The sequence below is a fragment of the Manacus vitellinus genome, unplaced genomic scaffold (assembly GCF_001715985.3).
Source record: "Manacus vitellinus isolate BGI_N305 unplaced genomic scaffold, ASM171598v3 scaffold_47_pilon, whole genome shotgun sequence".
NCBI lineage: Eukaryota > Metazoa > Chordata > Aves > Passeriformes > Pipridae > Manacus > Manacus vitellinus.
The window spans coordinates 696,738-718,544 of record NW_021940585.1 but is presented as its reverse complement, the minus strand read 5'-3'; the positions used below and the strand labels follow the sequence as shown (position 1 = coordinate 718,544).

Here is a 21,807-nt window from a genome sequence, read left to right as displayed (position 1 = left end):
AACGTGAACCCGCTGCTGCCGGCTGTTCCGGGGCCCCTGTGCTGGGGCCTGACTGTGCCTTCTGCCTCACCCTGGGGGTTTGGTTTTTTTTCCTCTCTCCCCCACTCTCTGGCTTTTTTTTGTTTTGTACAGGGTCTGCAGCATTGCCCTGAACGTCTGCTGGTGGCTGTGGGAAAGGTGTTGTATGTGGAGCATTTAAGGTGCTGAAACCCCCAGGCTGGACACAACTGTGCCATGTTGGGGGTCAGCATGGTGCTGGCACACCCTGATAATGCAGAACCCTGGGGAGGACAGGAAGCTCTTGGGGGAAACTGAGGCACAGAGCGCTGCCTGACCCGTCTGACCCCTCTCTGTCAGCTTAGCACAGACCCCAGGTGCAGTGACCTCCATGTGCCCGAAGCCATGGGGCTGTCAGCAGGGAGTTAATGTGGTGTGTGCTGCTGTGTGTGCTGGTGTCCAGAGGCTCGTGGCACCCCTCGGAGCATGAATCCAGTCCACCTACCATCTCTCTCCTTCCCAAGCTGCACAGGCACTTCCACGGGTTATTTTAAAGACCCACAGTGGTGGGAAGGGGGGTGTTGGGATGCTCCCAGCTCCTTCAACGTTGCTTTGGAGGCAGCTGTGGCACTGGGATGTGCAGTGCCAGGTGCAGGAGCAGGGTCTGTCCCAACACAGGGGATTTTGGACTCCTCTGGCTCATCAGAGAGGAGAGGGCAGGAGAACAGAGGGCAGCACGTAGGTGGGATGCACAGACGCAGAGCAGCTAGAGGCTTTGGAGCTGGAAAAGGAACTGTGGTTTGGACGTGCAGGTGGGGTGGTTTGGGGCCAAGTGCAGCATCCATTGAAAGAATAACCCACAAATGGGCTGGAGGCCCGGCCTGGATCCTCCAGTGGGTTCACTTGGAAACTTGTGTATGGGAGAGACCCAATTAAGTAGATTTATGGCTGCTCTAGCCTGAGAAAGTCTGAATCCCTTTTAAAAGCTTGGCTCACTGGAGCCAGACAGGGTCCAGACTCCAGGTCTTCCAGCCCTGCCCTTGTTACGAGCAGCAATTCACAAGGCTTAGCAGCCGCGATTGCCCCCGAAGTGCTGATTCGGCCGAAGTCCCGGCCTGTCACTGCTGCACTGCTGCTTATTGTCTGCTCTCACCTGCCAGCGGGGAGATAGTGGCTCCCTCCCACAGCGTGGGGCTGCCCCAGCCTGCACTGGTGGCAGTGGTGGGGATGGTGGTGGTGGTGGTGATGGTGTGGCGATGGAGATGGTGTGGTGACGGGGAAGGTGGCAGTGATGGGGATGGGGGGAGATGGTGGCAGTGATGATGACTGCAGTGATGGGGATTGTGTGGGGATGGAGATGGTGGCAGTGATGATGACTGCAGTGATGGGGATTGTGTGGGGATGGAGATGGTGGCAGTGATGATGACTGCAGTGATGGGGATGGGGGGGGATGGTGGCGGTGATGATGACTGCAGTGATGGGGATTGTGTGGGGATGGGGATGGTGGCAGTGATGATGACTGCAGTGATGGGGATTGTGTGGGGATGGGGATGGTGGCAGTGATGATGCAGGCAGGCTTCCTCACCTGCTGCAGCCACCCCCGAGCCTCCGTTAGAGATGTTGTTTTGCAGAAAGGTCCATCCAGCGAGGTGTGACACATGGGGTGGCCGTGCCAAAGTGGGGTCCTGTCACCGTTCCTCCTCTGGCTGTGTTCTTGAAGGGGCTCCCTGGGGGACTCAGGTCCTGCGGGGCACACGCTGTCCCCACAGTGCTGCCCACTGTAACCCCCTTGCCTCCTCCAGTGGTTGCTGCCTGGCCTCTCCTCCCTTGACCAAGGGCAAGCACAGGATATCCTGGGCTGTGTAAAATCTCCTCCCTCAGCCTCGCAAGGCTACGAGTGGGGCAGCACCATGTGCAGAGCTTGGCCTGCCCTGGTGGAGTCATGGATGGGGACCTCAGGTACCTGCAGCATCCTCTGCATGTCCCCCCTCCCCGATGGCAGAAGGCTGTTCCTCCATGTCCCCAGGTAACAGCATCTCTGGCTCCTCCAGGCTGGGGACTGCTGCCTTCATCCAGGGAATGGTGTCCATGCTTTTCCCCATCGGTCCCCACCCTGCCCAGGGTGGTTCAGAGGCACCAATCAGCTGTCTGGGTACCTCAGTTCCCTGTTACCAGAGTGCTGGATGGCACAGGGCTTCCAGCCCTGTCCCTGCCCCTCAGGGAGCAGGACCCTCTTCTGGCACTGCTGTGGGGGATGCGGGGCTGGCAGCCAGCCCTGGGCTCACACCAATGAAAGCAATTAAACCAGGAGTGCTAATGAACTGTCTGCCTTCTGGGTGGGGCAGCAGGTTTGCAGGAAAGGGGGAGATGCACGCCCAGGGTGAGTGAGGGTGGAAGATGTGCTCTGCCAGCCTGAGTGCCCTGGGACATCTTCTGAAACAGCAAAATGCTGTCTGGGCTGATTTATTCATAAATGGGACTGGGAGCCTGGGCTGGGGCAGATGGAGGGAGCAGCGCGTGGAGGGTTCGTGGAGCCGGGGAGCGCGGCTGGGCTGGAGGAGGCTCATGGCCCTGTGAGAATGGGTTTTATTGCAGAGTTTATTAGTGGATTTTTCAATGCCCTGGAAGGAATTGAGCAACCAGTTAAAAATGTTTCTGGGCCTGGGGAAATCCGTTGCAGCTACTGTGGAATAGGGGCCCACCAGAATGGCTCAGGAACACCGTAAGACCTTTCCCAGTGAGTTCCTGCTTGCTGCTGAAATCTTTGCTGGGTCAACAGGAGTCCTTTCTCAGTTGGATCTTCTGAAACGAGACCAGTTGGGTCGTGGGGGGAAAGAAAACACATGTGAGTGCCACACTCACACTGAGTGTATGAACACAGGCGCAGACAGTGCATCTGTGCAAACCTGGCACCCTTGTGCCAGTTTGGTGTCACGTCCTGCTATCCCCCTGCCTGCATACGTGGGCACAGGCATAGGTGACACACCTGCACACCCTCACACCCCCACATCCACACACTTTTCTGTGGGCTTTTGCTGCCATGTGGCCCACAGATGAACATATGCATGATGCAAACGCACACGCGCGGGTTCCTGTGCCAAGGCACATGGGCCACACGTGTGCTACGGACGCAGCCCTGCCCAGCCCCAGTGGGAGCTGGTGGCCACATGCTCCTTTGAAATGAGCTGTCAGAGCCATTTGGAGTTGATGGTTTCCTCATTCCTTGGTGTACTTGGCCACGTCGGCAGAGCCCGTCTGCAGGACATGGCTGTGCCCCAAGATGAGGAGAGAGGAGCTGCTGCCACTCCCTCTGGGGGTGGTGGGAAGGGCTGGACATGAGTACAACCTGGGGCTCCCCGACCTTATCCAGCCATGGTTCTGTGCTACCTGTCACAGTCAGACCCACAGCACATAGCGCCGTGCCCTGAGCCAGCCCTTCGCAGCACAGCTCTCTCCTTCCTCCCTCTCCTCTTCTTCCTCCTTGGCTGCCTCCAGCACTGCATCCCACCTTGCAGATGTCCCTTCTGCTGGCAGTGGTACCTGCTGCTGCCCCAGCTGTGCTGGGCAGGAGGTGGGGGTGATGGGCAGCACGTGGGTTGGGGCACCAACGTACACTGAGTGTGTGTAACGTGGTGGTTCGTGCTGAAGGCCATGCCAGGGAGTGCTGCAGGCACTGGGGTGGATGGGGGTGTGCTGGGCCTTCCTGCCTCAGTTTCCCCATGTTCCAAATGGAACCGTATCATGTTTGCTGATGTTTAAGAGAGTGCTGAGAGAGCTCTGTTGAGAAAGGAGCAGCTGGGGAGGCTGAGGGGTCCGGGAGAGCTGCCCAAGGACAGCAGAGGGCATGGGCAAGGGAGACCCAGCCTGGCACAGGGACAAGTGACTGGGGCAGTGGGACTTGGTGGCCCCAGTGCGGGGCTCGGGGACAGTGGCTGCATCTCAGGGTGCCCTCTGCATGGTTGGAATGAGGCACAGGGCCAGAGTCAGCACCCTCTTCCCTCTATAACAGCAGGATGGACAGAGCCTGTGAGAGCAGTGGGAGCTGCTGAGGATCTGCAGGCTGGGCCAGAGCTGGGGCGGGAGAGACGCCAGTCCCTGAGCCTGCGGCCCCGGTGGAGAGGGGAACGCTGTGGGACACATCCCAGCCGTAGCTGCCTGGCCGAGACTGGGTGTCCAACTGACCCCACCACAGCACAGGCTGAGCCTTCTCTGCTGCTCCACGTTTCAGCAGCTGGAAACATCTGGCTATGCAAGCTTGCTAAATCGATGCAGGGAGGAATCCAGCGTGCTCCTGCTGTTCCCACACTCCAGCCTCTCCCAACAGCTTGGGTTTCGACTCAGCTTCCGCATGTGGTGACTTGGCCAGCCCTGAGCCAGCCCCCAGGCCCCTGCTGTCCCTGGGGAACAGGCTGCAGAGACCTGGAGTCACTGCCTGGCCAGCACTATGGGGACAGACAGTGGCACTTCAGTGCTCGCAGTGGGATGTGTGCCAGAGGTGGGTGAGCAGCTCCTCCAGTCCCAGTTTGGCCCTTTCCTGCATGAGAGCTGGTGCTTTTCCTGGAGTCCAGGGTGACCTGGACTGCCACCCAAAAACTGGGGTCGTGTCATCCAGGCATGGATGGCCAGTGGTGTCATAGGGTGAAGCTGGGGATGCAGGTCAGTGCCACTGCCCTGAAACACCTGTCCCTGAGCCCTGGGATGCTGTTGCTCCCCGTGAGTGCCCCAGCTGCAGAGCGGTGCAGAGGAGGTGGCACCCCTGTGCTGGCCCCTCAGTCGGGGCAGCTGGGGACACAGTGCAGGCTCGCCCCACTGCTCCTTGGATGGGGCTGTCTGTAGCAGCCCTGCTGGCAGCGGCGCCCGGGGAGGAGGCAGCGCCAGGCCCCAGCGCTGGCTCAGTGCCTGGGGAATGGCTGCGGGTGGCCATGGGGGAGGCAGTCGGGCTTTTGGGAGGGAGCCATGCCCGGGAGGAGCACACTGTCGAGCTGGCAGGGGGTGAGAGCCACTGCTGGCGCCAGGGGACAGCAGTGGCTCTCCATCCCATCGAGGTCTGTCCTGCCCTGGCGTGCAGGGCCACGGCTCTGCTGGGGTGTGCGTGCTGCCTTCTCTGGCTGTGGAAGCTGGGCGCTGGGTGACAGCACCCACCAAATGGGGCCAGGGGGAAGGAGCTAAGGGTGCTGAGTCCTTCCCTGGGGACACTGGTGGTTCTTTTATTGCTTTTCCTTGAGGTTCACATGTGTGTCCCCTCCCAAATCTCCCACTGCCCTACAGACTGCAGTGTGACGGCTGTGGACTTGGATGCAGGCTCCTGCCCCGTCATTTCAAGTCTGAAAATCCATCTTTCCAGGCAACCCAGGCAGGGTCTGACAGCTTTGAGGTGCCAATATGACCTTTTCTGCCTGCCCCACCAGAGTGGCACAGTGTCCCCTTGTCCTTAGCTGAAGAGTGGGGTGGGTGCTGCCTCCAGCACTGAGGGCCTATTGAGCCTCCCCTGTGCCCTGGCTCCGGGTGTGCAGCCACCTCAGCTCCATCATTCTGCCCAGACTGCCTGTGCATCCCCATCCTATGGCTCTGGGGACCAGCTGGAGCCTCCGTGCCTTTGATTGACTCCTCCAACGTGCATGGGCCACAGTGGAGATTTAGTAATGAGTTAATAATGACTAGTGTCCTGCTGAGCCTGGGTCTGGGGGCTGGACTGGGGTGATCAGACACATGCAGGGCTGGGTGTCCTTAAGTGATGGAGTGTGGGTGCCCTGTGGGCTCACCAGCCCTTTTACCTCTTCCACAACTGGCTTTAACCTGGTTGATTGAACCTGTCTCATCAGGGCTCTTCCTGCTTGTCACACCCTTCCAGGCTCATGTGTGTATTGGAGCCGCTTCACTGGTCTGAGGCGCTCCTGCCCAGGCCAGTGGGTGACTGAGCCCGGGGGTGGGGCAGCATCACCCATGGGCACTGCCTGTGGCATGGCCGGTGTGTGATGAGGACAAGGGGCACGAGCCCTGCTTGAGCGCTACTGTGTGGCTGTGCCGTTGTGGGGAGCTGCCAGGGTGTTCCTCTGTGTGCCATCAGTGTCCCCCATCCCCGTGTCCCTGCAGCCGGGGTGTGTGCCAATGGTGTCCGGTGTCCTTGTGTACCTGTAGCTGAGGTGTGTGCCGGTGGTGTCCCCCATCCCTGTGTCCCTGCAGCCAAGGGTGTGCCATTGGTGTCCCCTGTCCCTGTGTCCCTGCAGCCAAGGGGTGTGCCATTGATGTCCCCCGTCCCTGTGTCCCTGTAGCTGGGATGTGTGCTGGTAGTGTCCCCTGTCCCCGTGTCCCTGCAGCCGGGGTGTGTGCCATCAGAGTCCCCTGTTCCTATCAGCCAGGATGTGTGCCAGTGGTGTTCCCTGTCCCTGTGTCCCTGCAGCCAGGATGTGTGCCAGTGGTGTTCCCTGTCCCTGTATCCCTGCAGCCAGGATGTGTGCCAGTGGTGTTCCCTGTCCCTGTATCCCTGTGTCTGGGGTGTGTGCCGGCAGTGTCCCCAGTCCTTGTGTCGCTGCAGCTCATACTGTGCCGTTGCAAATCCCGAAGCACTGGTTGCCACGTTACATTAGGAGGAGCCACATCCCGTGTCCCTGGCGCCCACTGTCACTGCGGATCCATGGCAGGCTGCAGCTGAAAGGCCTGAAATCGGGATCAAAGCCGCAGTGGCATGGCTGTTAGCGCCCAGGGTGCACGCGGGTGGGGCAGGGCATGGGACTGGAGCCATGGCCCTGAGCCCACTGCCAGGGCGGTGTCTGGAGTGACCCCCCTCCTCTGTGCGGGTGTCTGTGTTCACACACACCTGTGCAGGTGTCTCTGGGAGGTGTGCACACGCTTGTGTGTGCAGGTGTGTATGCACATGTATGTGAGTGTGCCTGTGTGTATCTGCACGTGTGTGCACAAGTGGTTGTGGTGCAGGTACGTGCGTGTGCACATGTGTATTTTGGGGGGTACATGCCTGTGTGTATGTGTGCACACCTGTGCTGTGGGTCTGCACACCTGGAGAAGCTCCAGGGCAGCCAGAGCTAGGGGGTTCCCAGCCCTGGGCTGTGCCCATGGGGGGCTCAGTCCCACCAGCTGCCCCAGCCCTCTGCAGAAGCAGCCACCCCTCTGTGAGTGAGGCCCTGTGTCCTCCACTCCCCTTGGTCCTGCTGTACCCATGTCCCCAGGCTGGAGCACCCCCATCACCTGGGTGACACAGGGGCAGTTTTGGGGACATTTCTTTCAAGACTGTTGCTCCTGCATGGCCCCATGGAGCAGGGTTACAGTGCTTCAGGGTCATCTGTCTGTAGTTGGCCTCCTGTCACCTCTGTGGGTCCTGTGGCTCCACTTGGTCTCCACCAGCTTATCCTTTCCAGACTGGACATCCCTATCCCAGCTGCACACTTGGGAGTAGCCTTTTGGTGTGGTGCAGCTCCAGTCCGGTGTCAGCCTTGCCCTGTTCCCTCCTGGTGGACAGAGCCAGGGCCGATGGGCATGGCCATGGGCAAAAGCCATCTGTCCATCCATCCATCCATCCATCCATCCATCCATCCATCCATCTATCCCTCCTTCCCTTTAAAGCCATCACCTTGTCTGTCCACAGACCCCGAGTCCCAGAGGAAGAGGACAGTGCAGAATGTGCTGGACCTTCGGCAGAACCTGGAGGAGACCATGTCCAGCTTGAGGGGCTCTCAGGTGTCTCACAGGTGAGGCTCCAACACTGGACTCCCACCACCCCTTCCCTATAATCAGTGTCCTCCCCGGGGCAGCTGGGAAGCAGTTCTGCTCCTGGTGAGGGCCATGTGGATGGGAGGGAATCAGCTGTGCCCTGTGTCCTGAGGACCCTGTGCATGGAGGCTTGGAGAGAAGCCCCTAAATCCGTGGGGTGTGTCAGAGCCCTGTCCCTGACACTGCTCTGGGACATTGGGAATTGGGGGGTGGTGGCAACGAGCGGAGCTGACAGGGCAGAGAGAGGTAGATGTGTTCCCAGTGGTTGGGTAACCCCAAGTGGACCACCAGAGGTAAGGGTATCCCCTGTGCCCACTCAGGTTTGGACCAGAGGCTCTATCCCCATCCCTGACTCAGTTTCTCTGCACTGTGTAGGGAGAACCCTCAGCCAGAGCCCAGGAGCAGAGGTGGGATACCCTGGGGTGCCCTGCCCAGACTGGGACCAGGGGATGGCAGTGCTGGGGACAGGGTGAGCAGTGTGTGGGGAACCAGAGCACAGTGTGTGTGCTCAGGGTTCTCTGACCACACCTGGGACTGCCTGTGTCCCCCCGGGTCTCTCACTTGAGCCCCCCAGGGTTTCTGCTCCTCTCTGGATTTGCAGAGGCTGTGTGGGCGGCAGACGGTTGGGAAAGTGAGGATGTGGGAACATCCTTCTCCTAGAGTGTGTTGCCACCTCGTGGTCTCCCTCGATCCTGAATTTTGTCTTGGGAGGGACAAAAAGCTGCAGCTTCTTCCCACCCTTCAGCCCCCTCTCACCATTACAGACCTTCCTGTGTCACCCCTCAAACAGCCTGGCCCAGGATGAAGGAGCCCCTTCATCTCCCTTTTCATCACCCAGAATTTCTAGATCTTTGCTCATCCTTGCTGCACTTCCCAGATCTTTTCTGAGCCAGGAGCAGCAGAGCACTGGGGTGGTGGTATTTGCATTTGGCCATAACAGTATTCCCTGAGCTGGCCATTTGCTGGGATTGTCCATTACAGCTCTGCCATCCCTTTGCTTGGCACAGGAGCTGGGTCAGAGCCTGGCACTGCCCACACTGAGCCAGGCCTGTGTCGTGTTCACCTTCATCGGTTTCAAACTTCACCCCCCTCCTTTGGAAATCCTTCATCAGCTCGGGTCTTAGGGAAATAGGGCAAGGATATTAAGGGTGATTAAATTAGCATTGCTGGTGGGATTTGACTCTTCACTCTCACTTCCTTTCCTTGATGAGCTCTGAATACATCACGTGGTGGAGGCCTCAGCTGCATCCCTGCCACAGACTAAAATGGGTATGGATAGCCCAGGGATCCCTACCCCTGCACTCTGTCCCTTTCAGCAGGACTTAAATATGTGAGGATCTTCCCTCTTATCCCATGGTGGCTGAATTTATTTGGAAGCTTTATTTTATTCCGGTAGCCCACAGCAGCCTCGGCAGCTCCCTGCATTCCTCCAGGAGCTTGCCCGTGGCTGTGAGCCAGACTTTCCTTTCCTAAAACTGTGTCAGCTCTTCCCTGGTACCTTGTAATTACACACATACCCACTCATTCTGCTCTTGAGAACACTTCCTACAAGTCTGTCCAATACAGATGTCATCTGCCATCCTCTGGATATGCCTGCATCACCAGTGTGCTGTAGCCACTTTGGGCTCTCTCTTTATTCCTTCCACAAACTATTCCTCAAATTTCTCTTGTTCTCCTCACTGTGTTCTTCCATCCAGTGGTTTTGCTCTTCCCTCGCTAGGATGCAAGTTGATTCCTGAAAGACGTCACTGTGTTCCTGGCAGTCTTTGCACCCAGCTGCAGGGCTGTATGAGCTTCTCAGAGGCTTAGAGAATCATGGAATCACAGGATCATTTAGGTTGGAAAAGGCCTCTAAGACCATCGAGTCCAGCTGTTCCCCTAGCACTGCCATGTTTACCATTAAACCATGTCCCCAAGTGCAACATCCACACGTGTTTTGAACACTTCCAGGAATGGTGACTCCACCACTGCCCTGGGCAGCCTGGGCCAGGGCCTGACCAGCCTTTCTGTGAAGAAATTTTCCCAGTATCCAACCTGAACCTCCCCTGGCATAACTTGAGGCTGTTTCCTCTCATCCTGTCCCTTGTTCCCTGGGACCAGAGCCCAACCCTCACCTGGCTCCACCCTCCTGTCAGGGAGTTGCAGAGAGCAAGAAGGTCCCCCTTGAGCCTCCTTTTCTCCAAGCTGAGCCCCCTCAACTCCCTCAGCTGCTTCTGCTGCTCCAGCTCCTTCCCCAGCTCAGTTGCCCTTTGCTGGACACACTCCAGCCCCTCAACATCTTTCTTGTCATGAGTGGCCCAGAACTGAACCCAGGATTCGAGGTGAGGCTTCTGTTCCTCCTGCTCAGAGATGTGGTTGGCATCTGCTCTGAGCTGCCAGCAGCACATCCTTTGTGCTACCAACAAAAACAAACCCCTTTTAGCTGCCCCTTTTAGTTCCACTTTGACAAACTTCCTCATTTTTTTCTGTAGTTCCCTGTTTTAGATTCAATGCTGCAGCCAGGGTTTGGCTTTGGGTGCTCCTGCAGGAACGTTTAATCCAAGCTAGGGAATAATTTGCTGATAGTAGCGTTTGGAGCCAATTTGAGGGCTGTGGGTTCCCAAGAAGCTGCTCCAAGAAGTAATCATTTTTGGTGCCTAAATTTAGTCTCAGCATCACTGTTTGCCCAAAATATATCCCGAAGGGTGTGGGGAGTGATGAAACTCCCTGTTCCTGAAGCACTCATGGGCTCTGGGATGGCTGAAGAGCACTACGTTTGTGGGCAGCCCCTGGGGCCGGGCAGTCCTGTCTTGGGGAGTCCCCTCCGGCCCAGATGTGGTGGTTCACTCTCCATAGGGTCAGTGTGAGATGCTGCTGCAGGGACCTGGTCCCCGGTTTGTCCCTCGGCAACCTTCTGCTCACAGCCTCCGTTCCCTGGCATGTCCCACTGCCACATCCCCTGGGATCGCTGCTGCCACCCCAACTCGTCCTGTCCTGTGGGTCTGGAGTGATATTTGGATGCAGATGTTGAAGTGCTGGGAGGGAAGTGGCCGAGGAGGAGCAGCCCAGGCACAGGGAAGCATGTCTGGGCTTTCCACTGAAGGTGTCCTATTATTGGGGTTCAGCACAGCTGGGGTTCAGGGCCAGGGCTGGTCTCTGGGATGGTGCTGACCCCTCTCCCAGGTGTGTTTGCTGCCAGCCCTGGTGGCACCCCTGGCCCTGCTCTGAAGTGGGTGGGCAGAGCCGTGGTGGAGTATTGTCTTTGTGGGGTGACTGGGGCTGTGGGGAGGCACAAAGCCCCCATCACACCTCCTATCCTGCTCCACTGTCCCTGGGGAGACAAGGGAACCACTAGACACTGGTGCTGTGGATGTCCCAGTGGGTCTTGAAGTGGGGGACACTGGGCTGGCACCAGGCAGGCTAGGAGGGGACCAGCTGAGATGAAGGGGCCCAGGCCAGTGTCCCTGTGCCCACACTGCTGGCCTTGCCTGGCTGCCTCAAAGTGGGCAGTTTTGGTTTCTGAGCACTTGCAGCTCCAGTTTGGGGGGGGGTGAGGCAGGGCACAGACCTCCATTTCCCCCCATGCCCTGCCCTAACACCCCGCCCCCCCATCCTCGCAGCTCCCTGGAGATGACCTGCTACGACAGCGACGAAGCCAACCCCCGGAGCGTCTCCAGCCTCTCCAACCGCTCCTCCCCGCTGTCCTGGCGCTATGGGCAGTCGAGCCCGCGCCTGCAGGCGGGGGACGCGCCGTCGGTCGGGGGGACGTGCCGCTCCGAGGGCACCCCCAGCTGGTACATGCACGGGGAGCGGGCGCACTACTCGCACACCATGCCCATGCGCAGCCCCAGCAAGCTGAGCCACATCTCCCGCCTGGAGCTGGTCGAGGCGCTGGACACCGACGATGTGGAGCTGAAGTCGGGGTACATGAGCGACAGCGACCTCATGGGGAAGACGCTGACGGAGGATGACGACATCACCACGGGGTAAGTGCCTGCGCTGGGGTCGTGCCTGGACTGGGGCTCTCTAGGAGGTTTCCCAGGCGGTGGGAGACACCTGGCACAGTGGGGATGGGTGGAGGAGCATGCAGATCACAACCAGTCCGGCTGGATCGTGTCCCCACATCCCAGGAGATGTCTTCCCACTGCCACTGCTGCTGTTGCTGGGGGCAACTGGGACTTCTTGGGGCTGATGCCCCTCTGAGCTGGAATGAGCTGATCTACCAACATATGAGAAGTGTCTGGCTTGATCTGGATGTTACCAGAGTAGGGGGCTGAGAAAAGCACATGATCTGTGGCTGCAGGACCCTTGAGCCAAAGGCCTGCTGGGGTGAATGTTGCTGCTTTCAGAAATGCTCTCAACCAGTGAGTCAGAGCTGCTTCCTGCGACCCTGGCACTGTGGGGATGCCCTGTGGCTGGGAGTGCTGGTGGCCTGTGGTGGGACAGGCTGGGTCAGTTCTCAGCATCCCAGGGAGAAGTGAGCACCAAGGTGTCACTGCTGATGGGTGGCATTGTGTGGAGCAGAGTGTGCTGCTGAGCAGAGTCTCCTCCTTCTGGGACCCTCATCAGCCTCCATCCCTCCACCCACGGGGCTCGGGGCATCTTCTGCCAGATGGGCACAACACAGCACACCCAGGGCTCACATTTTCTTTCCAGATGTGTCCAGCTCCTGCTGTGCTGTTGAGGTTCCCCTGACTCTGGCAAGGGTCCAGGGTCTGAGCATGTTGGAGGTTTCCTGTTTCAGCACAGGAGATAAATAACTCAGGCGTTTGAGCTGTCCCAGAGCAGGAAGGAGGTATTTGGCCTCCTGACAGTGCTGCTCTGGCCCTCCTGGGGTGCCTGTAGTCACGTCAGCTTGGTACAGAATAGATCACAGCCCCTGACTTTGCGCACATCCTGGGGTCAGCACTCCCCAGATATGGCCTGGAGGCACGTGTTGCAGTTGTGCAGGGGACACGCTGTTTCTGCTGGCCTCTGCCCCTGCCATGCTCCAGCTCAGTGGTGAGAGCGTCTGTAGCACCGCGGGAGTCAGACCCGTCCTTCCCATAGGCATGTGGGGTTACCTTGGGGGCTGCCCTGGGGTTTGTGAACAGGGAAGCTTTGTGCTGGCTCAACATGGACTCTTTTGGAGATCGTAACCCATTGCCAGAGGTGGCACATGGCACATGTCGCCTTTTGCTGCTGGCCACTGGTCCGCTGGGTATGATGGGCAGTGAGGTGGATTTGGGCTGCCCTGGAGGGCTGGGTTCTCGTCAGGGCTGGCTGTGGGGATGAGGGGCTCCACCACTCCCCATCTCCCCCCTTGTCTCATATTGGTGCTGCTCATGCAGGCAGATGACCTTGGGGTGCCCTTGGCTTCAGAGGCACTGCCGGGAGGGGTGACCAGAGCATCATTTTGTCTCCATCAGCCCCTGAGCAGGTGGAATGTGGGCAGGGGGAGGGACCCACAGTGGCTCAGCCCTGCACTACTCCAGGCAGGATTTACTTCTCCTCTGGGAAGGGACAAGCTCTGGGGATGGAGCCCTGCATGGCTGAGCCTCTGAGAGGCCCTGGCAGCACCACAGTGCCCTGGTGTGGGTGAGGCTGTCAGTGGTGCTGCATGCCACAGTCCTTGTTCCTGCACAGAGTCCCCAGCATGATGCTCTGGATATGCCCCAAGTTCCCTGCTGTGCCGTGCCAGAGAGAGACTGGGTGCTCTGTGCTGGCTGCTCTGTGCTGGGTACCCCTCCCCAGGGTGGTAGCACAGGACCCCCTAATCTGCAGGGACATGTCCTGGGCATGAGCTATTTTGCTGGGATGTTGTGGGCATGCAGGGCTGTGTAGTGACCTAGTCACACCTCCATCCCCTATGGTCCTCTGTCCCCAGGGCATGGGTGCTGGGGGACACCAGAGTGCCTTGTCCAGGTGTCTGGGCAGTGGGTGCAGAGCCAGGGCAGGAGAGCAGGGGCATCCCCTCCTATCCAGAGCCAGGTGGGACAAAGAGCTGCCTTGCTGGCCAGGAGCACTCACCCTGCACAGCCCCTCATCCATCCCCCCCCTTCAGCCAGCACATCCCCTCACCCAGTGCAACCCCTCATCCATCCTCCCCTCATCCAATGCATTCCCTCACTCAGTACAGCCTATCATCCATCCTCCCCTCACCCAACGCATCCCCTCACACAGTGCATCCCCTCATCCATCCTCCCCTCACCCAGCACAGCCCCTCACCCAGCACAGCCCCTCATCCAGCTTCCTCACTGGCTCTGACCTAGAAAGCCGCCACCGCCCCAGGCCCCGTCTCCCGGTGCCGCTAATGCACCGGGCAGGAGCCGCGTGCTGCAGATGGGGCCGTCAGCCCCCAGTCAGCCCCCAGCCCGGCCGCGGGGCAGCGTCCCCTGCACGGCGCCGGCGCTCGCCCGGCTTGTAGGGCAGTAGGTCAGAGACGGCTCAGAGGACACGGTGACACGTCCCTGTTGGAGACATGTGGGGCTGTGGGATGCAACACAGCATCCCCATGGCTCGGCAGGGAAGCAGCCTGGAAGGAGCGAGGGCTGAGGTAGGTGAGGCACCGCCGGGGCAGGGGCGCTGCCTGTGGGGTGTTGGGGTGGATTCAGCTGGGTGTAGATTGGGGTGAGCCCAGTCAAGGAGGCAGTGGGGGACCTGGGGCCCAGCTCAGAAAGGGAGTGGGATAGTCAGGTTTGAGCAGGGATTGGCTGGGGACATCCAAGACCCCAACATCATTCCTGTGTCGGCCAAATGTGCCGGCATCCTGGCTCCTCATCCAACCATACCTGCGTCCGTCAGCCTGACACTTCTTCCAGCGGCAACCTGCAGCCGGTTTCAGGGGGTGGAAAGCCTGGCTTTGCCCCCCCAGTTTGGCAGCACATCCCTTCTTTTGTCCCTGGTGTCACCATATCCTCCTTGTGCTCTACAGCAGGGCAGAGACCTGGCACAGGGAATGCCCACCAGGATGCACCTCGGGGTGTCGGAATGGATGGAAGGAATGATGCTGCTCTTCTGCCCTGTCCTGTCTCTCCTTGGGGCCTGGACAGGGCATGGGCAGAGACAGCACCCAACCCTGGGCTGTTTCTCCAGCAGTGAAACATCTTTGCTCCCTTTCTTGGTCAGCTCTGATTCCCACTTGCCACCACTCAGTGGCTGCTTGCTGTTCCTTGCCCAATGCCTGTTCCAGGAGGGGTGTGGTGCCACCAGTGACACTTTCCCATCTAGGCTGAGGATGTTTCTTGGACACTGGAGGTCACCCCACCAATGTCACCCCACTGGGAGGTCCCCAAGGGACCTCTCTGTCTGCATGGCCACAGTGTGGGGCCCACAGTGCTGCAGCATGGGCACCTTTCTGTGCAGACCTGCACATGAACTGGGCAGTGGTGAGGAGCAGGAGCAGGGATGTGCAAGCCAGGTTTACCCTGGTTTTGCTCTGGCTATGCCCTGCATGTCTGAGCAGTGCCACCACAGAGCAGCTGCACGTTGGTGTGTCTCTCTTTGTGCTGTGTGTGCTCAGGACCTGACCTGTCCTGGGTGCTGGTGCAGCAGCACCCCCAGGTGTTCCCTGGGTCACAGTGGGGAGTGAGTGGGATGCTGTGAGGCTTTGCTGCAGTTGGAGCTCGTGGGGTGCAGAGGGAGTGAGCAGGGCTGGCTGCTGAGTCAGCTCCTGTTGCGGTTGCTGCGGGAACAGTGATGGTCTTTTGTGCACTGCAGGGCTGCGGCGTGGGGGCATCACTCCAGAACCAGTCCCTGGGGCTGTGCTGTCCCCTGGGGCTTCCAGAGCCCTGAGGGGGGAGTCTTTGTGTGACCCTGGGACCAGTGTGATTTGAGGATGTCCTTTTGACCTTGTTAGAGGTGGATCCCACCACAGCTTTGGCAGCAGCTGGTTAGCCAGGTACTGCCCTGACTCTGCTCGTGGGCATGACATGGAGCTGAGGCAGCAGCTTTTGGCATTGGGACTGTAGGGCATGTATGTCCAGCTCATGGCACACCTCATGGCACTGTCCAAAGCCACCGTGGTGGTGCTGCTGGCAGCCGGGTGCTGCAGGGCCTGTGGTCCCCTCCAGCAGGGCTGGGGGCTGCCAGCAGCACCCTCCTTGGAGGGATGCTCTGGAGCTGACACCCGCTGTGCTCGGGCTGGCCTGACTCTGGCTTCCTCACAGCTCCTCGGGCTTGGCGCAGCCCGGAGGCGGGAGCAGATGTTTGGCTTGGCTCCCCAAGAGCAGCGGGGGAGTGGCCGCCCTCCTCTCCTGCTCCGAGCAGGATTGGCGCTGGTGCCTGTTCCCTTCCCTTAAACGCCCCTCGCTCAGCTTTGGCCGGTCTGGGATGACCCCTCGCCCTGTCCCAGCGAGCCTGTGAAGTCATTTCTCGTCGGGGACATCCCATGGGGCACGTCTGTGGCCCTGCACGTGGCCTGGCGTGTGTGTGGGGCCCCGGCCTGGCCAGCTGGGGAGGGATGTTGGATAAATGTTTGCTGGGCTGTGCCGTGTGCCAGGCTTGACGGGTTCCTCCCATCTGGGGATGGGGGATGTTCCCAGAAGGGGGTCCCAGGACCCCGCTGGGCACCACCACCATTCCAGTGCCTTCCTCTGCCCTGCTCTTCAGCGGCTCTGTACCCTGGGGTTTGGATCCAGGTCTCCAGTGCTAAACCCTGACCCCCTGGGTCTGTGGCAGTGGCTGCACGAGGCATGTTTTGGGAAAGGGATTCTGGGCTTGTGGGACTCGGGGATTCAGGGCACCTGGGGGTCAGCACACGCCCAGGATGTGGGAAGCTGCTGGCTCCTGTGACTAGTTGGTGGGGCTGGATGCAGACACGGAGGTGCCGAGCCCGGGGCTTGACCTCGCACCCCCACGTGCCCTGGGGAGAGCTGCTAGGGGGAATCTGCCCCCCAAACCCACCTGCCTGTCTGCTTGCTGCCTGGGGACCTCAAGACGTGGCTTTACCACGTGCCACGTGCCACCCTACTGCCTGTTGGGGGGTCTTGCTGCTGTGAGCTGAGGTGTCCGAGGTCACCGGCTTGTCCAGACAACAGGGAAAAATAGGAATTTCGCAAGCAGGCTGAGTCACACCACTCCCCACCCCGGCACTTCCCTGGGGCTCTCCGAGCACCACACGCAGCTGCTGCAGCCCCCACGTGCCACGGTGGCCCTGACCGAGGCTTGTGTGTCACCGTAAGAGTGACACAGTGGAGATCCAGTGTGTCACCAGTGGAGATCCCCACACCGGGACACGCTTCCTCTGGGGTTTCCACCACTTGGGTGGGTTACAGAGGTGACCCCTCATTGTCCCTCACCGTGGGGCCAGCTGAGCTCGCAGCTGCACTGACATGGCGGCCAGGAGAGTGGTTGGGGCCCGTGGCTAATGTCACTGCAACGGGCAGGGAGTGCTGGCTGACCCCCCATGGCCTCAGCCTCGCTGCCTGTGGGAAATCAGAACCCACTATTACTGTGGTTGGTGGTGCAGAGCTGGGATGGAGGCACAACCTGGCTGCGGTCCCCCGTGCAGGGACCACGCACACTCAGGATTCCCCTGGGGGGAGTGCCCAGGACTCCTCAGGCCCCTGGGGGGCCAGGGACCAGATGCTGTGCTGCCTGGAGAACGAGGTGCTGGATCAACTGCAGGATGTGATGTGCTGATCCTCTTCTGCTGGGTGAGCTCAGGCAAGTCAGATCCCCCTTCCCTACCTCAGTTTCCACATCTGGCAGGTCTCTGCAGCCCCCTGTTCCTTTGAGCATGGCTTCAGTGAAAGGTGCCAGATGCCAGTACCCAAAATCCAATCAGAAAACACCCAGGGTCAGGGTGGCCTGGCTCTCTGCAGGGGCTGGCCCTATATGAGAGGGTACCTGGGGGTCTGGGAGGGTCCTGAAAGGGTACGGAGGGGCTTAGGGGGCTGTGGGGATCCTAAGGGAGTCAGGGAGGAAGTGATGAGTGTTGTGATGCCCTGAGGTGGTTTCTGATGTGGATGTGAGGGGGAAGCAGAGCCCCCCTTGCCCGTGCCCATGGGGAGCCCCCAACCCTCCCAGAGGGATTTATGCAGCTAATTGGTTTTTCTGCCCCATTAAGTGGAGGAGAGGGGGAGGATGGGAAGAGTCCCGGCTGTGCCTGTGCTTTCCTCACTGCTCCTGCCTCAAGTCACAGCATAAGGCTGGGGCTGGGGGCACCGGTGTCACAGAGCCCCCTTGGTGTCAGTGAGCTGCCAATGTGGGGTGTGGGACCCCCTGGTGCAGGCCCTGCACTTCCTCCCCTGTGACAGGAGGAAAGGGCCAGGGCAGACCAGGAGGGACTCGCTTTCATCCGGGGTGGGCTTCAGGTAGGCAGTTGGGATCCAGCAGCACCAGCCTGGCAGGGACACGGGTGTCAGGGGCCCCCACTGGTTCCAGTGGGTCTATCTGGTGCACGGGCAGGTGTCTGCCAGTGTGAGACAGGTGAAATGGGGAGAGTTTGAACCTTGGGCCACAACAGCAACCTCCGCTGAGAAATGAGCTGGGGATGCTCCTCTGCATGGGGTCAGTGCCAGTGTTGGTGCCAGTGGGGCTGCTGTGATCAGCAGCGATTCTCTGCTGTCATCTCACAGTGGGCCCGTGGCTCTGGCAGGGTCAAAGCTGCCTGTCCCGGGGGCCATTGTGCTGGGCTGTGCTGGACTGTGCTGGGCTATGCCAGGCTGTCTCCCCTTGCCACCCTGGATGTCCCTAGCCCAGATTTGGGCCCAGCTGAAGCTCCTCTGACACTACCCGAGCTGGCCGTGGCAGGGCTGAGGCAGCTGGCCAGCAGAAGAGGAGGGAAAGGACGGTGTCTGGCATCGTGCCAGGCTGGAGGGACCATGGGGATGCAGTGCTGCCCCGTGGGCACACGTGGCTGTGGAGCTGACACCCCACTGCAGGGCTGGCTGCCTGCAGGAGGTTATTGGGGACCTCACCATGAGCTCTGGCCAGGGGTTGGTGGGTGCGAGCAGGAGCTGATCAGTAGGGACAGGGATGGTCGGGTACCCCTGGCCAGCTGTGCCGTTGCTGGGGCAAGCACTGTGCAGCGAGTGATAGGGCAGTGAGGAAGGAGCCAAGAGGCGTTGCCGTTTCTTCAAGGAAGGAATTACTTATTTCCCAGCCTGCAGGGACTGGGTCTGTCTTGCCAAGGCTGCAGTTAACTCTCTCTGCCCACTATGGCCGGGCTGGCGAAGGTGTCCCAGTTGTCACCATCCTGGTGAGGACCCTGCCCTGCAGCGTGGTTCCTGCTCTGATGTGAGAGAGAAAAAGGACAAAAATAGGGATTTTGGTTGATGAAGGGCAGAGCAGGGTGGGCGTGGGTGTCCTTACTGGGGGTGTGCACTGGGATTGCTGGGAGCAGCTGTCCCAGCACCCCACAGTGGGACCCACAGTGGGAGGTGGTTCCTTTGGGGAGGGAGAACAGGGCGGCTTGGGGGACACTGGGACCAGTCCGAGGGATGGCCTTGGTGTCACATTGCGGGCTGGACTGGGGGGCACTGGTGCTGCCTTTGGGTGTGTGAGTGATGGCCTGAGGGCTCCGGGGGCAGCTGGGGGGATGCTGGGCTGAGGTTGGGGACAGCAGGGACCGGGCTGGGGCGGCAGTGATGTGAGACACGGCGACGGGGAGGAGGTTGGGCGGGCGGGGTGAGAGCGACCCGGGCGTCCCGGGGGGTCGCGGGCGCGGGCTGCGGGGACGGCGGCGCGGGGGCCCCGGTGCGCTTTGCCGCTTTAAGGCGCGTGCGCAGCGGTGCGCGGTCCCGCGCCCGCCTCTCGCCGCCCGGCGGTCGGCGCGCCGCACACGCACCGCGCGGCGCACGATGCTGGGGCGGGAGCGCGCGCGCCCGCGCACTCGCAGCAGGTACCGCGCGGGCCGGGGACGGGCACCCGCCCGCACCGGGCGGGCGGGGGCGCGGCGAGAGCGCCCGGCCCCGGCAGACAAGCCCCGCGCCGGTGGCCGCTCCGGCGTGCGGTGCTTTGTTACGGCCGCGTGCTGAGGGGGGGAAAGGGGGTCGGGGGTTAGCGCCGCCGCCGGGCCGCGCATCGGGGCCATCGGGGGGGCTCCCTCGGGACCCATCCTCGCCCCGGCCCGACCCGCACCTGCAGCGCGGCTGGGCCGAAGCCCCGTAGGGACTACCGCGCTCGCGGTTGATGCCCCAGCCGCGGTGCACCGGGGTGCCGGGGGGCGCTCCGAGCCGGGGCGCGGCCACGGGGTGCGAGCGCAGCGGAGCATCCCCGCGCACCGCGCCGTGGGGCAGGTCCATCCCCCCCTCCCTGCCGGTGCAGCCGCCTCTCCGGGCCGGGGATGGGGCCGGGATCTGCATCCCCGAGGCCGTGCCGGAGCCATCCTGTCCCCGGTGGATCCCATCCTGCCCCCGATGGGTCCCGCACCGCCAGCGCGCCGAGGCGCGGCCGGACGGACCGTTGCCTTGAGCATCCGCGTTCCCGGAGCTGTAGCGGGGCTGCTTGCGAGTGGGTTCGGTGCGGGGCCGGCTGCGGGAACTCGGAATGGCTCTGGGTAAGATGGAGAGGATGGAGCACAAAGCAGGGGGTGCGACATGGCTGCCCCCCGTTTGGGGGTTCAGGGGGGCACTCGAGGTGCCAAGACTCGGCTTTGCTCCAGGAGTTTGGGCTCGCCGAGGAGCCAGTGGTGCTGTGGTTGAGGCTTTTACTGCTGTGCTGCCTGTGACATACACGTGCCAGTTTGGGGGATCCCTCAATGTGCCAGCCATGTGTCTCATGAGAGAGTCAGAGTCACTCCCACAGAACACAGCTGGCTCCCTGGCCTCACCCCAGGCTTTGAGTGTTTTTGGGATGTCACCTGTGACCTTCCATGTTGTCCTTCCTTGGCACTGGGTTGCCAAGGAGGATCTGGGGTCACCTCCTGCCCCAGCTCAGCCCCTGACCCTGTGCCCTTTTCCCTGTTGCTCTCTGGGTGCCTGGGGCCAGGGCAGCAAGGGTATGCCATATGTGGCTGGAAGAATATTTGGGGTTTCTCTGCCAGGTCCCAGAGGCCAAGCTGAGACACCCAACGCTCCGTGTAGCCCCAGCCATGTCCTTGCAGGATGTGGCTCTCCTGAAGCCTGGCCTCACTCCCAGCACTGCCTGCTGGGAGAGGAGCTTTGCTGTGGGCTCTGGGGTGGGAATTTCTGTCCCGGTGGGAAATCACCCCCAGCACAGGGCTGTTGGTGAGAGATGCTTGGAGCTGAGTGGCTCAGCAGTACATCCCAGGCACGTGGTCCTAGTGAAATCCCTTCCTGGGCAGCAGCACCTGTGGGTTCTATCCAAGAAGTTGATGTGGGGATGTAGGAGCTGTGTCCATCCTGGCTCTGGCCGGTCTCTGATGAACTCTTTCCTGACGGAAAGAGCAGGACACACAGTGCTGGTCATAGGGTGCTGGAGCTGCCTGTGTTGCTCCATCTTGGGCTTTGGGGCATCCTGGAGGGGATGGTGATGACTGTTGCTTGTGCTCTGGCACTGCAGTTGGGACAGGTGCCCTCTCCTCTGCGTGGCTATGCTGCCCTGTCCCCAGAGTCAGAGTGTCACTTGAATGACATGAAATGGCTTTACCAGTTGCTGGGGCTCTGGTGTTCACTGGGCTTTTCCTGCACCTCTCTGGCCCCAGCGCAGAGAAACAGGCATCTCCAGTAGGGACTGGGGCTGGCTGCAACCCCCCAGCTTTGCTCCTGCACTGCAGCTTGTTACAGAATCATGGCATGGTTTGGGTTGGAAGGGACCTTAAAGCTGATCTTGTTCTACCCCCTCCTATGGGGCAGGGACACCTTCCACTAGACCAGGTTGCTCCAAACCTTGTCCAGTGTGGCCTTGAACAATTCCGGGGGTGGGGCAGCCACATCTTCTCCGGGCAACCTGTTTCCAGTGTTGTCTCCCCCAGCCCCTTGGAGGCTGCAGGGCCTTGCTGACCTACTCAGCTGCTGACCTGAAAGGGGCCATGCTCATCCTGCTGGAAGGTGCACCGTGCCCGTCTGTGCCGGATCGCCGTGGGCACAGCCCTGCGCTGTGGAGCCGGCTGGGCCCATGGGGCGCCTGGGCAGCTGCTGCCCCAGCATGGGCTGACTGACGGCCCTGCAGATGGGGTCGTGCACCTGCAGATGGGGTCGTGCACCTGCAGATGGGGTCGTG

At 60.7% G+C, this 21,807-nt stretch overlaps 1 protein-coding gene across 1 annotated transcript in view; it reads left to right on the top strand.

Annotated features, from left to right (window-relative positions):
- Positions 1-21,807, top strand: part of NAV1 (neuron navigator 1) — a 57,004-nt gene that overhangs the window by 19,444 nt on the left and 15,753 nt on the right. Inside the window, 2 exon segments of the mRNA XM_029962558.1 lie at positions 7,598-7,700; positions 11,322-11,687. Of these exon segments, the coding sequence (XP_029818418.1) occupies positions 7,598-7,700; positions 11,322-11,687 (469 nt within the window).